The 19,777-nt window shown below is 46.0% G+C and overlaps 1 protein-coding gene across 1 annotated transcript; it reads left to right on the top strand.

Annotated features, from left to right (window-relative positions):
- The first annotated feature begins 12,960 nt into the window (after positions 1-12,960).
- Positions 12,961-16,163, top strand: EGR4 (early growth response 4). The gene is made up of 2 exons (XM_056552004.1): positions 12,961-13,303; positions 14,224-16,163. The coding sequence occupies exons 1-2, from the start codon at positions 13,144-13,146 to the stop codon at positions 15,531-15,533; spliced, it is 1,470 nt and encodes a 489-aa protein (XP_056407979.1). The 5' UTR covers positions 12,961-13,143; the 3' UTR covers positions 15,534-16,163.
- The last annotated feature ends 3,614 nt before the right edge of the window (positions 16,164-19,777 follow it).

The raw sequence follows: 19,777 nt of genomic DNA on the forward strand, positions 1-19,777 counted from the left end.
TAGACAGATGGATATATTTGGGCCCCAATAGAAATATCTCATCGATATTAAGTTGAGCCTCCTTTAGCAGAAATAATGGTCTCTAGATGCTTCCCATAGCCTGTAGCAGTATTTTGGGTCATTGGGGGAGATTCATCAAAACCTGTCCAAAGCAAAAGTTGCTGAGTTGCCCATAGCAACCAATCAGATCGCTGCTTTCATTTTTCAGAGGCCTTTTCAAAAATGAAAGAAGCGATCTGATTGGTTGCTATGGGCAACTCAGCAACTTTTCCTCTCGACAGCTTTTGATAAATCTCCTCCAACGTCTTGTTGAAATATATAGCAATTTTAACTTTGTTACTGATTCATTATTCTGTAGTATCTGCTGATATTGAGTGGAATCCAAATGTGGTGACCCAGTACAGGAGTTGCACCTCTGTACCCTAGCTGCCTTGTCCGACAGACTCCATCTTGTGACCCCTGGGCCCCCCTTCACATATGTCTTGTATATATCACCTCCAGTGCCTATGTTATATAATGTATTGTACGTATAATGTGTTATACCTTTAAGAAATGTTGTCATGTGATTGTAACTAAGGAAGGTACCAATGACCATGTGACCCGCAGGTGACCTATGGGGCCCTTTTCTAGTCTCCACCATATAAACCCTGGGTGGAGCTAGTTCAGTCTCTTTTCCTGCTTAGCTGAGTTGCAGTAAGGTCTAGTCCTGTCAGAGTGAGTCTAGAGTCCTAAAGAGGCCTAAAGTCTACCACATAGCCATGGATCCACAACAAGTCAAAACCTGGTAAACTACAAATGGGGGTATAGTCAGTCTCAGTCAAGTCATTCCAAGTCAATCTGTATCAAGTCAGCATGGCTCTGCATCAAATTGTCCACTATAAGTCCAAGTGAGCCCTGTGGTCTCTGATGTCACTGGTCACCTCTTTGGGCCAAGCCAAGCTGTATAGACTGGTACATCTTTCTGACTCAGTAAAGCTGCCTTTGTTCTGTAACTTGGCGTCGGAGTCATTATTTGCCCCCGTGTCTAGCCCAGGAACCAGTGGTATTCCTTCACGTGGTGTAGAGGATAAACCACGCCCTGGCATCACGAACACAAGGGGTTAATGCCATCTGCCCTCATCACACCCTCACCACACACGTGACCCTCAACTTTCCCCAGACTCCCAGTATCGGTTCTGATCACACAGCCCCACAGCATGATGGAACCTTCACCAAATTTTACTGTGGGTAGCAAGCGTTTGTCTTGGAACGCTGTGTCTTTTTGACGCCATGCATAACACCCCTTGTTATGACCAAATAACTCCAAATGTATTTCATCAGTCCACAGCACCTTTTTCCAAAATGAAGCTGGCTTGTCCAAGTGTGTGTGTGTTTGCATACCTACTGATCCAAATTACTGACCCAAACACCTTAATTTTTATAAATGAAAATCATTGAAACTTTCAGGGGTGCCTAAACTTTTGCATATGACTGTATATACAAGAAGACTACTTCCATATTACGTGGGAATGTCTGGTCGGGCTCCTCACAGTTGGTTCTTCTCAAAATCGGTTATGCTCATCACGATTCAGTCGTTGATTGGTTCTGCTCATGGTCGGTTATGTTCACGGTAGATTCTCCTCATGGTCGGTTATGTTCACGGTAGATTCTGCTCATGGTCGGTTATGTTCACGGTAGATTCTCCTCATGGTCGGTTATGTTCACGGTAGATTCTCCTCATGGTCGGTTATGTTCACGGTAGATTCTCCTCATGGTCGGTTATGTTCACGGTAGATTCTCCTCATGGTCGGTTATGTTCACGGTAGATTCTCCACATGGTCGGTTATGTTCACGGTAGATTCTCCTCATGGTCGGTTATGTTCACGGTAGATTCTCCTCATGGTCGGTTATGTTCACGGTAGATTCTGCTCATGGTCGGTTATGTTCACGGTAGATTCTCCTCATGGTCGGTTATGTTCACGGTAGATTCTCCTCATGGTCGGTTATGTTCACGGTAGATTCTCCTCATGGTCGGTTATGTTCACGGTAGATTCTCCTCATGGTCGGTTATGTTCACGGTAGATTCTCCACATGGTCGGTTATGTTCACGGTAGATTCTCCTCATGGTCGGTTATGTTCACGGTAGATTCTCCTCATGGTCGGTTATGTTCACGGTAGATTCTCCTCATGGTCGGTTATGTTCACGGTAGATTCTCCTCATGGTCGGTTATGTTCACGGTAGATTCTCCTCATGGTCGGTTATGTTCACGGTAGATTCTGCTCATGGTCGGTTATGTTCACGGTAGATTCTCCTCATGGTCGGTTATGTTCACGGTAGATTCTTCTCATGGACGGTTATGTTCACGGTAGATTCTACTCATGGACGGTTATGTTCACGGTAGATTCTCCTCATGGTCGGTTATGTTCACGGTAGATTCTCCTCATGGTCGGTTATGTTCACGGTAGATTCTCCTCATGGTCGGTTATGTTCATGGTAGATTCTCCTCATGGTCGGTTATGTTCACGGTAGATTCTACTCATGGACGGTTGTGCGCTTGGTCAATTCTGTTTATGTCGGTTCAGCTCGAGACTGGTTCTGCTTCTGATTAGTGATGAGCGTCAGGGGCCACATTAGAATTTGCGATATTTCACAAATATATGGACGAATATTTGTCCTATATTCACGAAATTCGCATATTTACTATGTTCTTTCTCTTTTTTTTTTTTCATGCGAAAATTCGTAATTAAATTCGCATAGTGTGCATGCGCAATTATATCTCACCTAAAATAAGGGAGGGATCAGTGTCCAGTCTGGAAGTGCCGATATTCGCATAAATATTTGCATAAAACAAAACAAAAAACGAATATTCGTCATTACGAATATATATCACTATATTCTAAATATTCGCGAAATCGCGAAGTGCTGATATTTAAGGGGGAGGTTTATTAAAACATGTGCAGAGGAAGAGTAGTGCAGTTGCCCATTGCAACCAATCAATTAGCTTATTTCATTTTTCACAGGTCTCTTTAACCCCTTAACGACGCAGGACGTAAATGTACGTCCTGGTGATGTGGTACTTAACGCACCAGGACGTACATTTACGTCCTGAGCATAACCGCGGGCATCGGAGCGATGCCGGCATCATGCGTGGCAGGTCCCGGCTGTGGATCGCAGCCAGGGACCCGCGGATGTCCGCCATTAACCCCTCAGATGCCATGATCAATACAGATCACGGCATCTGCAGCATCGCGGTCACTTAACAGGATGATCGGATCGCCCGCAGCGCTGCCGCGGCGATCCGATCATCCTGCACGGCAGACGGAGGTCCCCTCACCTGGCTCCGCTGCCTTCCGGGAGTCTTGTGCTCTGATCTGCCTTCCCGCAGACCAGAGCAGAAGATGACTGATAATGCTGATCAGTGCTGTGTCCTATACATAGCACTGAACAGGATTAGCAATCGAATGGTTGCTATAAATAGTCCCTTATGGGGACTATAAGAGTGTAAAAATAAAAGTAAAAAAATAAAGTAAAAAAAAAAGTGAAAAACCCCCTCCCCCCAATAAAAAGGTAAATTGTCCTATTTTTCCTATTTTACCACCAAAAAGTGTAAAAAAAATTTTTATATACATATTTGGTATCGCCGCGTGCGTAAATATCTAAACTATTAAAATAAAATGTAAATGATCCCGTACGGTGAACGGCGTGAACGTAAAAAAAATCCAAAATAGCTGCTTTTTTATAACATTTTATTCCAAAAATTTTTTATAAAAAATGTAATAAAAGTTTTGTATAAGCAAATATGGTATTAATAAAAAGTACAGATCACGGCGCAAAAAATGAGCCCTCATACCGCTGCTTATACGGAAAAATGAAAAAGTTATAGGTCTTCAAAATAGGGGGATTTTAAACGTACTAATTTGGTTAAAAATATTTTTTTTAAGCGCAACAGTAATAGAAAAGTGTATAACCATGGGTATCATTTTAATCGTATTGACCCAGAGAATAAAGAACACATGTAATTTTTACCGTAAATTGTACAGCGTGAAAACAAAACCTTCCAAAATTAGCAAAATTGCAGTTTTCTTTTCCCCACACAAATAGTATTTTTTGGGTTGCGCCATACATTTTATGGTAAAGTGAGTGATGGCATTACGACGGACAACTGGTCGCGCAAAAAACAAGCCCTCATACTAGTCTGTGGATGAAAATATAAAAGAGTTATGATTTTTTGAAAGGGAGGAGGAAAAAACGAAAACGTGAAAATAAAATTGTCTTAGTCCTTAAGGTCCAAATGGGCTGAATCCTTAAGGGGTTAAAAGGGATCTGAGTGGTTGCTATGGGCAACTGTACCACTCTTCCTCTTCCACTAAGGGTGGGGCCCGGTAAAATTTTGATGGGGTCCCTCCCCATATAAAGTGTAGATAATATGGCCATAAATCTGAAATATGTACAGGATATGATGACATTCTCAGGCTCTGTTCACATTGCGTATGTTACACATACTGCCATGCCCAGATTTATGCAATGACCTGGTGGGGGCGCCACACTGTCCTCTGACATGAGATAATAGAGAGGATAAGGGTCAGAAACTTTAATTATTAAAGGGATATTCCTAAAAAGTTATGCAAATCATTTCCCCCCCAAATTCTGAGTGGAGCACAAATCATGTGATGGTCACACAGATGACTGTACTGTAACATGACCTACACCTGAGGGATCACCTGTCAATCACTATAGATCCTCAGCTATTCACTGACAACAAGCGTCAATTATCCTTGAAAATCTGTTCTCTCAAAATCATGGAAAAGAATCAGCGAGAAAATCTGCGCAGTGCCTGAGATGAACACCAGGGGTCAGACATGCGCCATGGGATTTATACACTATACTGGGGCAGGATTGTATGTACCATAATACTGTGCCTCTACCACATTACAGAAGGTCCGATAACATGCATCATGGGCAGCGCCATATCCTGCAAAAGTAATGAGTCTCAACTTCCACAAAAAATTGCCACTGACGTGCCCTAAAAAATTCTGCCATGTATATTATAACACCACCAGCTACAGTCCATGTTATGCCCACCAGGAGGCAGCAGTGTGTTGGGGTGTGATTTGTACAGTATTCAAAGGGTTTTAATACCATAGCAGATTGGATCAGTCCAGATTCTATATGACGTGACCCATTGCCTACATTGTTATCTTTGTGAACCCCATTGTTTACCTTATTATGCCGCTGGAACTTGTAGTACAACCTTTTTTGGACTAGGTTGTAAACAAAGGTGACAACCTGTAAGTACAACTTATTCCACTAGAGATTGTACTACAAGTTCCAGCAGCGTGATAGGGTAAACAATGGGTTATTTATGAGTTTATCTGATCCAAATAGTTATTACACCATAAAACACAACAATAATCCTGGCGGAGGCTCCTCGCGGTAGGATTGGAGGATCCTTTATTCCCACACAATTTATTCATGACAAGAAAATACTATCATAATTCAAGGGTTAACCTTAAAATACTTTATCATGAGTATCTTCTTATCATTTCCCCTGTACCTTCTCCTCACCTACTGTATCTGCTTCCCACCCACTATATGTTCTCTCCACCCACTGGATTTTCTGTCCACCTCCTGTATCTTTTCCCCAACGCCAACTTGATATCTTCTCCTCGCCCCCTGTATCTTCTCCTCACCTCCTGTATCTTCTCCTCACCCCCTGTATCTTCTCCTCACCCCCTGTATCTTCTCCTCACCCCCTGTATCTTCTCCCCATCCCCTGTATCTTCTCCTCACCCCCTGTATCTTCTCCTCACCTCCTGTATCTTCTCCTCACCCCCTGTATCTTCTCCTCACCCCCTGTATCTTCTCCTCACCCCCTGTATCTTCTCCTCACCCCCTGTATCTTCTCCCCATCCCCTGTATCTTCTCCTCACCCCCTGTATCTTCTCCCCATCCCCTGTATCTTCTCCTCACCTCCTGTATCTTCTCCTCACCCCCTGTATCTTCTCCTCACCCCCTGTATCTTCTCCTCACCCCCTGTATCTTCTCCTCACCCCCTGTATCTTCTCCTCACCCCCTGTATCTTCTCCTCACCTCCTGTATCTTCTCCCCATCCCCTGTATCTTCTCCTCACCCCCTGTATCTTCTCCTCACCCCCTGTATCTTCTCCTCACCCCCTGTATCTTCTCCTCACCCCCTGTATCTTCTCCTCACCCCCCTGTATCTTCTCCTCACCCCCTGTATCTTCTCCTCACCCCCTGTATCTTCTCCTCACCCCCTGTATCTTCTCCTCACCTCCTGTATCTTCTCCTCACCCCCTGTATCTTCTCCTCACCTCCTGTATCTTCTCCTCACCCCCTGTATCTTCTCCTCACCCCCTGTATCTTCTCCTCACCCCCTGTATCTCCTCCTCGCCCCCTGTATCTTCTCCTCGCCCCCTGTATCTTCTCCTCGCCCCCTGTATCTTCTCCTCGCCCCCTGTATCTTCGCCTCTCCCCCTGTATCTTCTCCTCACCCCCCTGTATCCTCTCCTCGCCCCCTGTATCTTCTCCTCGCCCCCTGTATATTCTCCTCACCCCCCTGTATCTTCTCCCCATCGCCTGTATCTTCTCCTCACCCCCTGTATCTTCTCCTCACCTCCTGTATCTTCTCCTCACCCCCTGTATCTTCTCCTCACCCCCTGTATCTTCTCCTCACCCCCTGTATCTTCTCCTCACCCCCCTGTATCTTCTCCTCACCCCCTGTATCTTCTCCTCACCCCCTGTATCTTCTCCTCACCCCCTGTATCTTCTCCTCACCCCCTGTATCCTCTCCTCACCCCCTGTATCTTCTCCTCACCCCCTGTATCCTCTCCTCACCCCGTATCCTCTCCTCACCCCCTGTACCTTCTCCTCGCCCCCTGTATCTTCTCCTCGCCCCCTGTATCTTCTCCTCACCCCCTGTATCTTCTCCTCACCCCCTGTATCTTCTCCTCACCCCCCTGTATCCTCTCCTCGCCCCCCTGTATCCTCTCCTCACCCCCTGTATCTTCTCCTCACCCCCTGTATCTTCTCCCCATCCCCTGTATCTTCTCCTCACCCCCTGTATCTTCTCCTCACCCCCTGTATCTTCTCCTCACCCCCTGTATCTTCTCCTCACCCCCTGTATCTTCTCCTCACCCCCCTGTATCTTCTCCTCACCCCCTGTATCTTCTCCTCACCCCCTGTATCTTCTCCTCACCCCCTGTATCCTCTCCTCACCCCCTGTATCTTCTCCTCACCCCCTGTATCCTCTCCTCACCCCCTGTATCCTCTCCTCACCCCCTGTATCTTCTCCTCACCCCCCGTATCTTCTCATCACCCCCCGTATCTTCTCCTCACCCCCCGTATCTTCTCCTCACCCCCCGTATCTTCTCCTCACCCCCTGTATCTTCTCCTCACCCCCCCTGTATCTTCTCCTCACCCCCCCTGTATCTTCTCCTCACCCCCCCTGTATCTTCTCCTCACCCCCCTGTATCTTCTCCTCACCCCCTGTATCTTCTCCTCGCCCCCTGTATCTTCTCCTCGCCCCCTGTATCTTCTCCTCGCCCCCTGTATCTTCTCCTCACCCCCTGTATCCTCTCCTCACCCCCTGTATCTTCTCCTCGCCCCCTGTATCTTCTCCTCGCCCCCTTTATCTTCTCCTCGCCCTCTGTATCCTCTCCTCGCTCCCTGTATCTTCTCCTCGCCCCCTGTATCCTCTCCTCGCCCCCTGTATCTTCTCCTCGCCCCCTGTATCCTCTCCTCGCCCCCTGTATCTTCTCCTCGCCCCCTGTATCTTCTCCTCGCCCCCTGTATTTTCTCCTCGCCCCCTGTATCTTCTCCTCGCCCCCTGTATCTTCTCCTCACCCCCTGTATCTTCTCCCCATCCCCTGTATCTTCTCCTCACCCCCTGTATCTTCTCCTCACCTCCTGTATCTTCTCCTCACCCCCTGTATCTTCTCCTCACCTCCTGTATCTTCTCCCCATCCCCTGTATCTTCTCCTCACCCCCTGTATCTTCTCCTCACCCCCTGTATCTTCTCCTCACCCCCTGTATCTTCTCCTCACCCCCTGTATCTTCTCCTCACCCCCCTGTATCTTCTCCTCACCCCCTGTATCTTCTCCTCACCCCCTGTATCTTCTCCTCACCCCCTGTATCTTCTCCTCACCTCCTGTATCTTCTCCTCACCCCCTGTATCTTCTCCTCACCTCCTGTATCTTCTCCTCACCCCCTGTATCTTCTCCTCACCCCCTGTATCTTCTCCTCACCCCCTGTATCTCCTCCTCGCCCCCTGTATCTTCTCCTCGCCCCCTGTATCTTCTCCTCGCCCCCTGTATCTTCTCCTCGCCCCCTGTATCTTCGCCTCTCCCCCTGTATCTTCTCCTCACCCCCCTGTATCCTCTCCTCGCCCCCTGTATCTTCTCCTCGCCCCCTGTATATTCTCCTCACCCCCCTGTATCTTCTCCCCATCGCCTGTATCTTCTCCTCACCCCCTGTATCTTCTCCTCACCTCCTGTATCTTCTCCTCACCCCCTGTATCTTCTCCTCACCCCCTGTATCTTCTCCTCACCCCCTGTATCTTCTCCTCACCCCCCTGTATCTTCTCCTCACCCCCTGTATCTTCTCCTCACCCCCTGTATCTTCTCCTCACCCCCTGTATCTTCTCCTCACCCCCTGTATCCTCTCCTCACCCCCTGTATCTTCTCCTCACCCCCTGTATCCTCTCCTCACCCCGTATCCTCTCCTCACCCCCTGTACCTTCTCCTCGCCCCCTGTATCTTCTCCTCGCCCCCTGTATCTTCTCCTCACCCCCTGTATCTTCTCCTCACCCCCTGTATCTTCTCCTCACCCCCCTGTATCCTCTCCTCGCCCCCCTGTATCCTCTCCTCACCCCCTGTATCTTCTCCTCACCCCCTGTATCTTCTCCCCATCCCCTGTATCTTCTCCTCACCCCCTGTATCTTCTCCTCACCCCCTGTATCTTCTCCTCACCCCCTGTATCTTCTCCTCACCCCCTGTATCTTCTCCTCACCCCCCTGTATCTTCTCCTCACCCCCTGTATCTTCTCCTCACCCCCTGTATCTTCTCCTCACCCCCTGTATCCTCTCCTCACCCCCTGTATCTTCTCCTCACCCCCTGTATCCTCTCCTCACCCCCTGTATCCTCTCCTCACCCCCTGTATCTTCTCCTCACCCCCCGTATCTTCTCATCACCCCCCGTATCTTCTCCTCACCCCCCGTATCTTCTCCTCACCCCCCGTATCTTCTCCTCACCCCCTGTATCTTCTCCTCACCCCCCCTGTATCTTCTCCTCACCCCCCCTGTATCTTCTCCTCACCCCCCCTGTATCTTCTCCTCACCCCCCTGTATCTTCTCCTCACCCCCTGTATCTTCTCCTCGCCCCCTGTATCTTCTCCTCGCCCCCTGTATCTTCTCCTCGCCCCCTGTATCTTCTCCTCACCCCCTGTATCCTCTCCTCACCCCCTGTATCTTCTCCTCGCCCCCTGTATCTTCTCCTCGCCCCCTTTATCTTCTCCTCGCCCTCTGTATCCTCTCCTCGCTCCCTGTATCTTCTCCTCGCCCCCTGTATCCTCTCCTCGCCCCCTGTATCTTCTCCTCGCCCCCTGTATCCTCTCCTCGCCCCCTGTATCTTCTCCTCGCCCCCTGTATCTTCTCCTCGCCCCCTGTATTTTCTCCTCGCCCCCTGTATCTTCTCCTCGCCCCCTGTATCTTCTCCTCACCCCCTATGTCTTCCCCCTATAATACTGGCTCCCGTCATCTTGTATCCCCCTATAATACTGGTTCCCATCATCTTGTATCCCCTATTATCCTGGTTCCCATCATCTTGTATCCCCCTATTATCCTGGCTCCCATCATCTTGTATCCCCCTATAATCCTGGTTCCCATCATCCTGTATCCCCCTATAATCCTGGTTCCCATCATCCTGTATCCCCCTATAATACTGGTTCCCATCATCTTGTATCCCCCTATAATACTGGTTCCCATTATCTTGTATCCCCCTATAATACTGGCTCCCATCATCCTGTATCCCCCTATAACACTGGCTCCCATCATCCTGTATCCCCCTATAATCCTGGTTCCCATCATCCTGTATCCCCCTATAATACTGGTTCCCATCATCTTGTATCCCCCTACAATACTGGCTCCCATCATCCTGTATCCCCCTATAATCCTGGTTCCCATCATCCTGTATCCCCCTATAATACTTGTTCCCATCATCCTGTATCCCCCTATAATCCTGGTTCCCATCATCCTGTATCCCCCTATAATACTGGTTCCCATCATCTTGTATCCCCCTATAATACTGGTTCCCATCATCTTGTATCCCCCTATAATACTGGTTCCCATCATCTTGTATCCCCTATAATCCTGGTTCCCATCATCTTGTATCCCCCTATAATACTGGCTCCCATCATCTTGTATCCCCCTATAATCCTGGTTCCCATCATCCTGTATCCCCTATAATCCTGGTTCCCATCATCTTGTATACCCCTATAATACTGGTTCCCATCATCCTGTATCCCCCTATAATACTGGTTCCCATCATCTTGTATCCCCCTATAATCCTGGTTCCCATCATCTTGTATCCCCCTATAATACTGGTTCCCATCATCTTGTATCCCCCTATAATACTGGTTCCTATCATCTTGTATCCCCCTATTATCCTGGTTCCCATCATCTTGTATCCCCCTATAATACTGGTTCCCATCATCCTGTATCCCCCTATAATACTGGCTCCCATCATCCTGTATCCCCCTGTAATCCTGGTTCCCATCATCTTGTATCCCCCTATAATACTGGTTCCCATCATCTTGTATCCCCCTATTATCCTGGTTCCCATCATCTTGTATCCCCCTATAATACTGGCTCCCATCATCCTGTATTCCCCTATTATCCTGGTTCCCATCATCCTGGCTCCCATCATCCTGTATCCCCTATAATCCTGGTTCCCATCATCCTGTATCCCCTATAATACTGGCTCCCATCATCTTGTATCCCCCTATAATCCTGGTTCCCATCATCCTGTATCCCCCTATAATACTGGTTCCCATCATCCTGTATCCCCCTATAATCCTGGTTCCCATCATCCTGTATCCCCCTATAATACTGGCTCCCATCATCCTGTATCCCCCTATAATCCTGGTTCCCATCATCCTGTATCCCCCTATAATACTGGTTCCCATCATCTTGTATCCCCCTACAATACTGGCTCCCATCACCCTGTATCCCCCTATAATCCTGGTTCCCATCATCTTGTATCCCCCTATAATACTGGTTCCCATCATCCTGTATCCCCCTATAATCCTGGTTCCCATCATCCTGTATCCCACTATAATACTGGTTCCCATCATCCTGTATCCCACTATAATACTGGCTCCCATCATCTTGTATCCCCCCTATAATACTGGTTCCCATCATCTTGTATCCCCCTATTATCCTGGTTCCCATCATCTTGTATCCCCCTATAATACTGGTTCCCATCATCCTGTATCCCCCTATAATACTGGCTCCCATCATCCTGTATCCCCCTGTAATCCTGGTTCCCATCATCTTGTATCCCCCTATAATACTGGTTCCCATCATTTTGTATCCCCCTATAATACTGGCTCCCATCATCCTGTATTCCCCTATTATCCTGGTTCCCATCATCCTGGCTCCCATAATCCTGTATCCCCTATAATCCTGGTTCCCATCATCCTGTATCCCCTATAATACTGGTTCCCATCATCTTGTATCCCCCTATAATCCTGGTTCCCATCATCCTGTATCCCCCTATAATACTGGTTCCCATCATCCTGTATCCCCCTATAATCCTGGTTCCCATCATCCTGTATCCCCCTATAATACTGGTTCCCATCATCTTGTATCCCCCTATAATCCTGGTTCCCATCATCCTGTATCCCCCTATAATACTGGTTCCCATCATCCTGTATCCCCCTATCCTATCATCCTGTATCCCCCTATATTGGCTCCCATCATCCTGTATCCCCCTATAATCCTGGTTCCCATCATCCTGTATCCCCCTATAATACTGGTTCCCATCATCTTGTATCCCCCTACAATACTGGCTCCCATCATCCTGTATCCCCCTATAATCCTGGTTCCCATCATCTTGTATCCCCCTATAATACTGGTTCCCATCATCCTGTATCCCCCTATAATCCTGGTTCCCATCATCCTGTATCCCACTATAATACTGGTTCCCATCATCCTGTATCCCACTATAATACTGGCTCCCATCATCCTGTATCCCCCTATAATACTGGCTCTCATCATCTTGTATCCCCCTATAATACTGGTTCCCATCATCTTGTATCCCCCTATTATCCTGGTTCCCATCATCTTGTATCCCCCTATAATTCTGGTTCCCATCATCCTGTATCCCCCTATAATCCTGGTTCCCATCATCCTGTATCCCCCTATAATACCGGTTCCCATCATCCTGTATCCCCCTATAATCCTGGTTCCCATCATCTTGTATCCCCCTATAATCCTGGTTCCCATAATCTTGTATCCCCCTATAATACTGGCTCCCATCATCCTGTATCCCCCTATAATCCTGGTTCCCATCATCTTGTATCCCCCTATAATACTGGCTCCCATCATCTTGTATCCCCCTATAATACTGGTTCCCATGCCCCCTTTGATCTTCCTCACAGCCCCCTGAAATCTATCTCCATCCCCTTCTTCTTCCCTCCACCCCCTGGTCCTGCCCCCTCATCTTGTATCTCTCTTTCCTCAGAGACCCCCTTTATCCCCCCCTCCCCATCTCTGTTCTTGAAGTGTTGAGAATTCACAACTTTCCTGCACAGGTTTTATTAAAAGAAGAAGAAAAAACCATCACAACAACAAGGAGCAGCAGCAGCAGAGCTGGGAGGCGGCACAATAGGGAGAGATCTCCTTTTTGGGAGTCCCCATCCTACATCCTGTCTCCATATATGGGCATTTACGTCACAGCAGCATCACTGGAGACTCCTGAAATGGAGAGATCCCAGGCAGCGGAAGATCAGGGGCTGCCCCTGCTGCATATATAAGGAGGAGGCAAGGCAGGAGCATGGACACAAGAGCAGCTCCTCCACACAGCAGCACCAGGCACCTGCACAGCAGCAGTGGTACTAGAAGTAGCAGCAATCCCAGCCTGGCTTCATATGCAGCTCAGGATCATGGATCTCTCCTGCCAGGACCCCATCTACCCCAAATACCCGGAGGACTGTGACCTGAAGGAGGAAGAGGAGCAGAGCCTGGGGTCAGCAGGGGAGCAGCAGCCAGCAGAACAGAGCAACCCAGAGCCCCCCCAATACACAGGAGGTAAGAGACCACCTACCTAATACAGCTCAGGAGGAGATAAGGGGGGGGGGGGATCAGAGGAGCGCAGCAACTGGGGGTGGGGGTGCATTGGGGGGTCTGTGATGTTGCTGCAGCTTCCATGTGTGATCGAAGGGGATATATGTGGCAGTTCAATGGTTAATGCATGAGGGTGTAAGGATAATGCATGGGGGTGTAACAGTTAATGCATGGGGGTGTAACAGTTAATGCAAGGGGTGGGTGTGAGGGTTCATAGAAGAGTAATGGTTAAAGGATGAGGACGTATTGGTTAATGAATGGGGGTGAGGGGGTTAATGAGTGGGGGCTGCAATGGTGAAAAGATGGGGGTACAGTGGTTGAAGGGTGGAAATGTATTGACTTAAGGATGGGGGTGCATTGGTTGAATGATGAGAGTACAATGGTGGAAGGATGGGGTGCAATGGTGGAAGGATGGGGTGCAATAGCTTTAGGATGGGGTGCAATGATGGAAGGATGGGGTGCAATAGCTTTAGGATGGGGTGCAATGATGGAAGGATGGGGGGCAATAGCTTTAGGATGGGGTGCAATGGTGGAAGGATGGGGGGCAATAGCTTTAGGATAGGGTACAATGGTAAAAGGATGGGGTCCAAGATTGGAAGGATGGGGTGCAATGATGGAAGGATGGGGTGAATAGCTTTAGGATGGGTTGCAATGGTGATAAGATGGGGTGCAGTGATGGAAGGATGGGGTGCAATAGCTTTAGGATGGGGTGCAGTGATGATGGAAGGATGGGGTGCAATGATGGAAGGATGGGATGCAATAGCTTTAGGATGGGGGGCAGTGATGGAAGGATGGGGTGCAATGGTTGATGGTGCTGGTGTCCTTACATGTGTATATAGGTGTCCTGCAGACATTATACTCACCACAGCTGTTTTCCCCCTCAGGTGCCTATGGGAGTCCTTCCAATGAGGACGCCTCTGACTACCTCTTCCTGAGCAGCCAGCCCTCCCCACCTCTCCCCCTCAACTACTCCGGGAGCTTCTTCATAGAGTCTGCCCCAGAGAACAGCCATGTCCCAGAAGCCTTGTTTAACATCATGTCTGGGATCCTTGGACTGTCTCCTTTCTCTGCCCCTGCTCGTGTGAGCCGGCAGGAGTCGTTCTACTCGGTCCCCGAGGCCATCCAGAACCACATGGACCTTTATTCTGGTTGCCAGCCCAACCTGAACATCTCGGTGCAGCAGGGCTTCTCTGGCCACCTGTACTCTGCCTTCAGCAGCACCGAGGACATTCACCAGGTACCCAGTTCACCCAACCTGGGCACCTCCTGCTCCACCCAGTGCTTCTTTGACTCTAAAATGGTCCCCAACAAGCACGACATGGACTTGTCCCCCACATTGGACTCCTTTAGTGCCCAGTGGGACACGCAGGCACCACAGAACTTTGGCCAGGCTTCCTACCCTACAGATGGATTTCTACCCCCTGACAATTCTCTTGCTGTGTTTCATCCCTTGGAATCTAAAGTGGAGAACCTGATGTCCTCCTGCTGCCAGTCCCAAGTGGGCGACCTGCCTGGCGAGGAGTCTGCTCTGTACAACATGGACTTCACTCCTCAGTCTGACACTTACTCCTCATCCCAGCCCGACTCCTATGACTTCACTGAGACCCAGATTGACTTAAAGCCTCAGCTGCTGCCAGATGCCAAGTACCAGCTGGGCCACCAAGCCTCCGTGCCAGGGCTGCTGAGCCGAGAGGAAGCTTTCTCACAGCAGTCTCCTCCAGTCATCTCCACTGACTTTCTGGGCCTCTCTCCTACAGCTGATAGCGTCCTCCCTGCCAATTCCGGGGACCCACTGACCGAACCCAGAAAGAAATATCGCAGGAACAAGTTCCCGGCCAAGTGTTTTCGGCCCAAGCCCCATGAGAAGGCCTTCGCCTGCCCGGTGGAGAACTGCATCAGGAGCTTCGCCAGGTCAGATGAGCTCAACAGGCACCTGAGGATCCACACTGGGCACAAGCCCTTCCAGTGCAGGATCTGCCTGAGGAACTTCAGCCGCAGCGACCACCTCACCACCCACATTAGGACCCACACTGGGGAGAAGCCCTTCTCATGTGACCTCTGCGGCAGGAGATTCGCCAGGAGCGACGAGAAGAAGCGACATGGCAAGGTGCACCTGAAACAGAAGACCAGGACTGAGGAGAAACTGAAGGGACTTGGCTTTTACTCCATGGGACTGTCCTTCAGCACCCTGTGAAGATCCTAGACCAGTCCTGGGTTTTCTTTACTCTTCCTTGGAGATGCGACTTTTCTCCTCCAGGTTGTCGGTTCTGGCCTCCACTACTCCTTTGGGAGGATGTAGTGTGGCTTTTGGGCTCAGCTGTTCCCTGCATGGCTCCGTCCTCTGTCCTCATTGTGATGTATACAGGACTGGTGATGTATACCCGGACCATGCTTCAGCACCTGGACAGCTCCCACTATGGGAGTGCTGAAGGGACCTTCTCTGCAGACCGGTGCAATGCCCTGCAGAGCTGTGTATATATATAGACACTGCATTGTAGTAGACATGGACTGTTCTGGGCACTTAGTGTGAGTGTGAGTGGATGATGCTGGAGTAGTCCACGGACAATGATGGGAGTGTGATCTCACTGCTGCTAGGAGTGGACTCCGCATCCCTTGTACAGATGGTTGGATCCTATTTTTAGAGCTCCTGAGAACTGTTATTATACCGCCTGTATCTCTTTGTATAGACGCTGATGCTGGAGTTTTATGTCAGCCGCTCGTTACTTGTATTTATCATTTTTCTATTAAAGAAAAGAAAAATTCACATAAAAGGGAAAATTTCAGATGTTTATTTTTTCAAAGAAATAAAGCTGGTTGTGATTCACCAACATCACGTGGTTGTGTGGCCCTTACTGTGGGGGTTGTGGGGGAGGGGGGGTATATAATGGGGTGGGGGGGGCACTTGGTCTGGTGGTCCTAGAAATACTCCATCATATATACTGCGAGGGTACTACTATAATACTCCATCATATATAATACTAGGGTACTACTATAATACTCCATCATATATAATACTAGGGTACTACTATAATACTCCATCATATATAATACTAGGGTACTACTATAATACTCCATCATATATACTACTAGGGTACTACTATAATACTCCATCATATATACTGCGAGGGTACTACTACTATAATACTCCATCATATATACTACTAGGGTACTACTATAATACTCCATCATACATAATACTAGGGTACTACTATAATACTCCATCATATATACTGCGAGGGTACTACTATAATACTCCATCATATATACTACTAGGGTACTACTATAATACTCCATCATATATACTGCGAGGGTACTACTATAATACTCCGTCATATATACTACTAGGGTACTACTATAATACTCCATCATATATACTACTAGGGTACTACTATAATACTCCATCATATATACTGCGAGGGTACTACTACTATAATACTCCATCATATATACTACTAGGGTACTACTATAATACTCCATCATATATAATACTAGGGTACTACTATAATACTCCATCATATATACTGCGAGGGTACTACTATAATACTCCATCATATATACTACTAGGGTACTACTATAATACTCCATCATATATACTACTAGGGTACTACTATAATACTCCATCATATATACTGCGAGGGTACTACTACTATAATACTCCATCATATATACTACTAGGGTACTACTATAATACTCCATCATATATAATACTAGGGTACTACTATAATACTCCATCATATATACTGCGAGGGTACTACTATAATACTCCATCATATATACTACTAGGGTACTACTACCATAATACTCCATCATATATACTACTAGGGTACTACTACTATAATACTCCATCATATATACTACTAGGGTACTACTACTATAATACTCCATCATATATACTACTAGGGTACTACTACTATAATACTCCATCATATATACTGCGAGGGTACTACTACTATAATACTCCATCATATATACTACTAGGGTACTACTATAATACTCCATCATATATACTGCAAGGGTACTACTACTAAAATACTCCATCATATATACTACTAGGGTACTACTATAATACTCCATCATATATACTACTAGGGTACTACTATAATACTCCATCATATATACTGCGAGGGTACTACTACTATAATACTCCATCATATATACTACTAGGGTACTACTATAATACTCCATCATACATAATACTAGGGTACTACTATAATACTCCATCATATATACTGCGAGGGTACTACTATAATACTCCATCATATATACTACTAGGGTACTACTATAATACTCCATCATATATACTGCGAGGGTACTACTATAATACTCCGTCATATATACTACTAGGGTACTACTATAATACTCCATCATATATACTACTAGGGTACTACTATAATACTCCATCATATATACTGCGAGGGTACTACTACTATAATACTCCATCATATATACTACTAGGGTACTACTATAATACTCCATCATATATAATACTAGGGTACTACTATAATACTCCATCATATATACTGCGAGGGTACTACTATAATACTCCATCATATATACTACTAGGGTACTACTATAATACTCCATCATATATACTACTAGGGTACTACTATAATACTCCATCATATATACTGCGAGGGTACTACTACTATAATACTCCATCATATATACTACTAGGGTACTACTATAATACTCCATCATATATAATACTAGGGTACTACTATAATACTCCATCATATATACTGCGAGGGTACTACTATAATACTCCATCATATATACTACTAGGGTACTACTACCATAATACTCCATCATATATACTACTAGGGTACTACTACTATAATACTCCATCATATATACTACTAGGGTACTACTACTATAATACTCCATCATATATACTACTAGGGTACTACTACTATAATACTCCATCATATATACTGCGAGGGTACTACTACTATAATACTCCATCATATATACTACTAGGGTACTACTATAATACTCCATCATATATACTGCAAGGGTACTACTACTAAAATACTCCATCATATATACTACTAGGGTACTACTATAATACTCCATCATATATACTACTAGGGTACTACTATAATACTCCATCATATATACTGCGAGGGTACTACTACTATAATACTCCATCATATATACTACTAGGGTACTACTATAATACTCCATCATACATAATACTAGGGTACTACTATAATACTCCATCATATATACTGCGAGGGTACTACTATAATACTCCATCATATATACTACTAGGGTACTACTATAATACTCCATCATATATACTGCGAGGGTACTACTATAATACTCCGTCATATATACTACTAGGGTACTACTATAATACTCCATCATATATACTACTAGGGTACTACTATAATACTCCATCATATATACTGCGAGGGTACTACTACTATAATACTCCATCATATATACTACTAGGGTACTACTATAATACTCCATCATATATAATACTAGGGTACTACTATAATACTCCATCATATATACTGCGAGGGTACTACTATAATACTCCATCATATATACTACTAGGGTACTACTATAATACTCCATCATATATACTACTAGGGTACTACTATAATACTCCATCATATATACTGCGAGGGTACTACTACTATAATACTCCATCATATATACTACTAGGGTACTACTATAATACTCCATCATATATAATACTAGGGTACTACTATAATACTCCATCATATATACTGCGAGGGTACTACTATAATACTCCATCATATATACTACTAGGGTACTACTACCATAATACTCCATCATATATACTACTAGGGTACTACTACTATAATACTCCATCATATATACTACTAGGGTACTACTACTATAATACTCCATCATATATACTACTAGGGTACTACTACTATAATACTCCATCATATATACTGCGAGGGTACTACTACTATAATACTCCATCATATATACTACTAGGGTACTACTATAATACTCCATCATATATACTGCAAGGGTACTACTACTATAATACTCCATCATATATACTACTAGGGTACTACTATAATACTCCATCTCATATACTACTAGGGTACTACTATAATACTCCATCATATATACTGCGAGGGTACTACTACTATAATACTCCATCTCATATACTACTAGGGTACTACTATAATACTCCATCATATATACTGCGAGGGTACTACTACTATAATACTCCATCATATATACTACTAGTGTACTACTATAATACTCCATCTCATATACTACTAGGGTACTACCACTATAATACTCCATCATATTTACTGCGAGGGTACTACTATAATACTCCATCATATATACTACTAGGGTACTACTATAATACTCCATCATATATACTACTAGGGTACTACTACTATAATACTCCATCATATATACTGCGAGGGTACTACTATAATA

The sequence above is a fragment of the Hyla sarda genome, chromosome 1, assembly GCF_029499605.1.
Source record: "Hyla sarda isolate aHylSar1 chromosome 1, aHylSar1.hap1, whole genome shotgun sequence".
NCBI lineage: Eukaryota > Metazoa > Chordata > Amphibia > Anura > Hylidae > Hyla > Hyla sarda.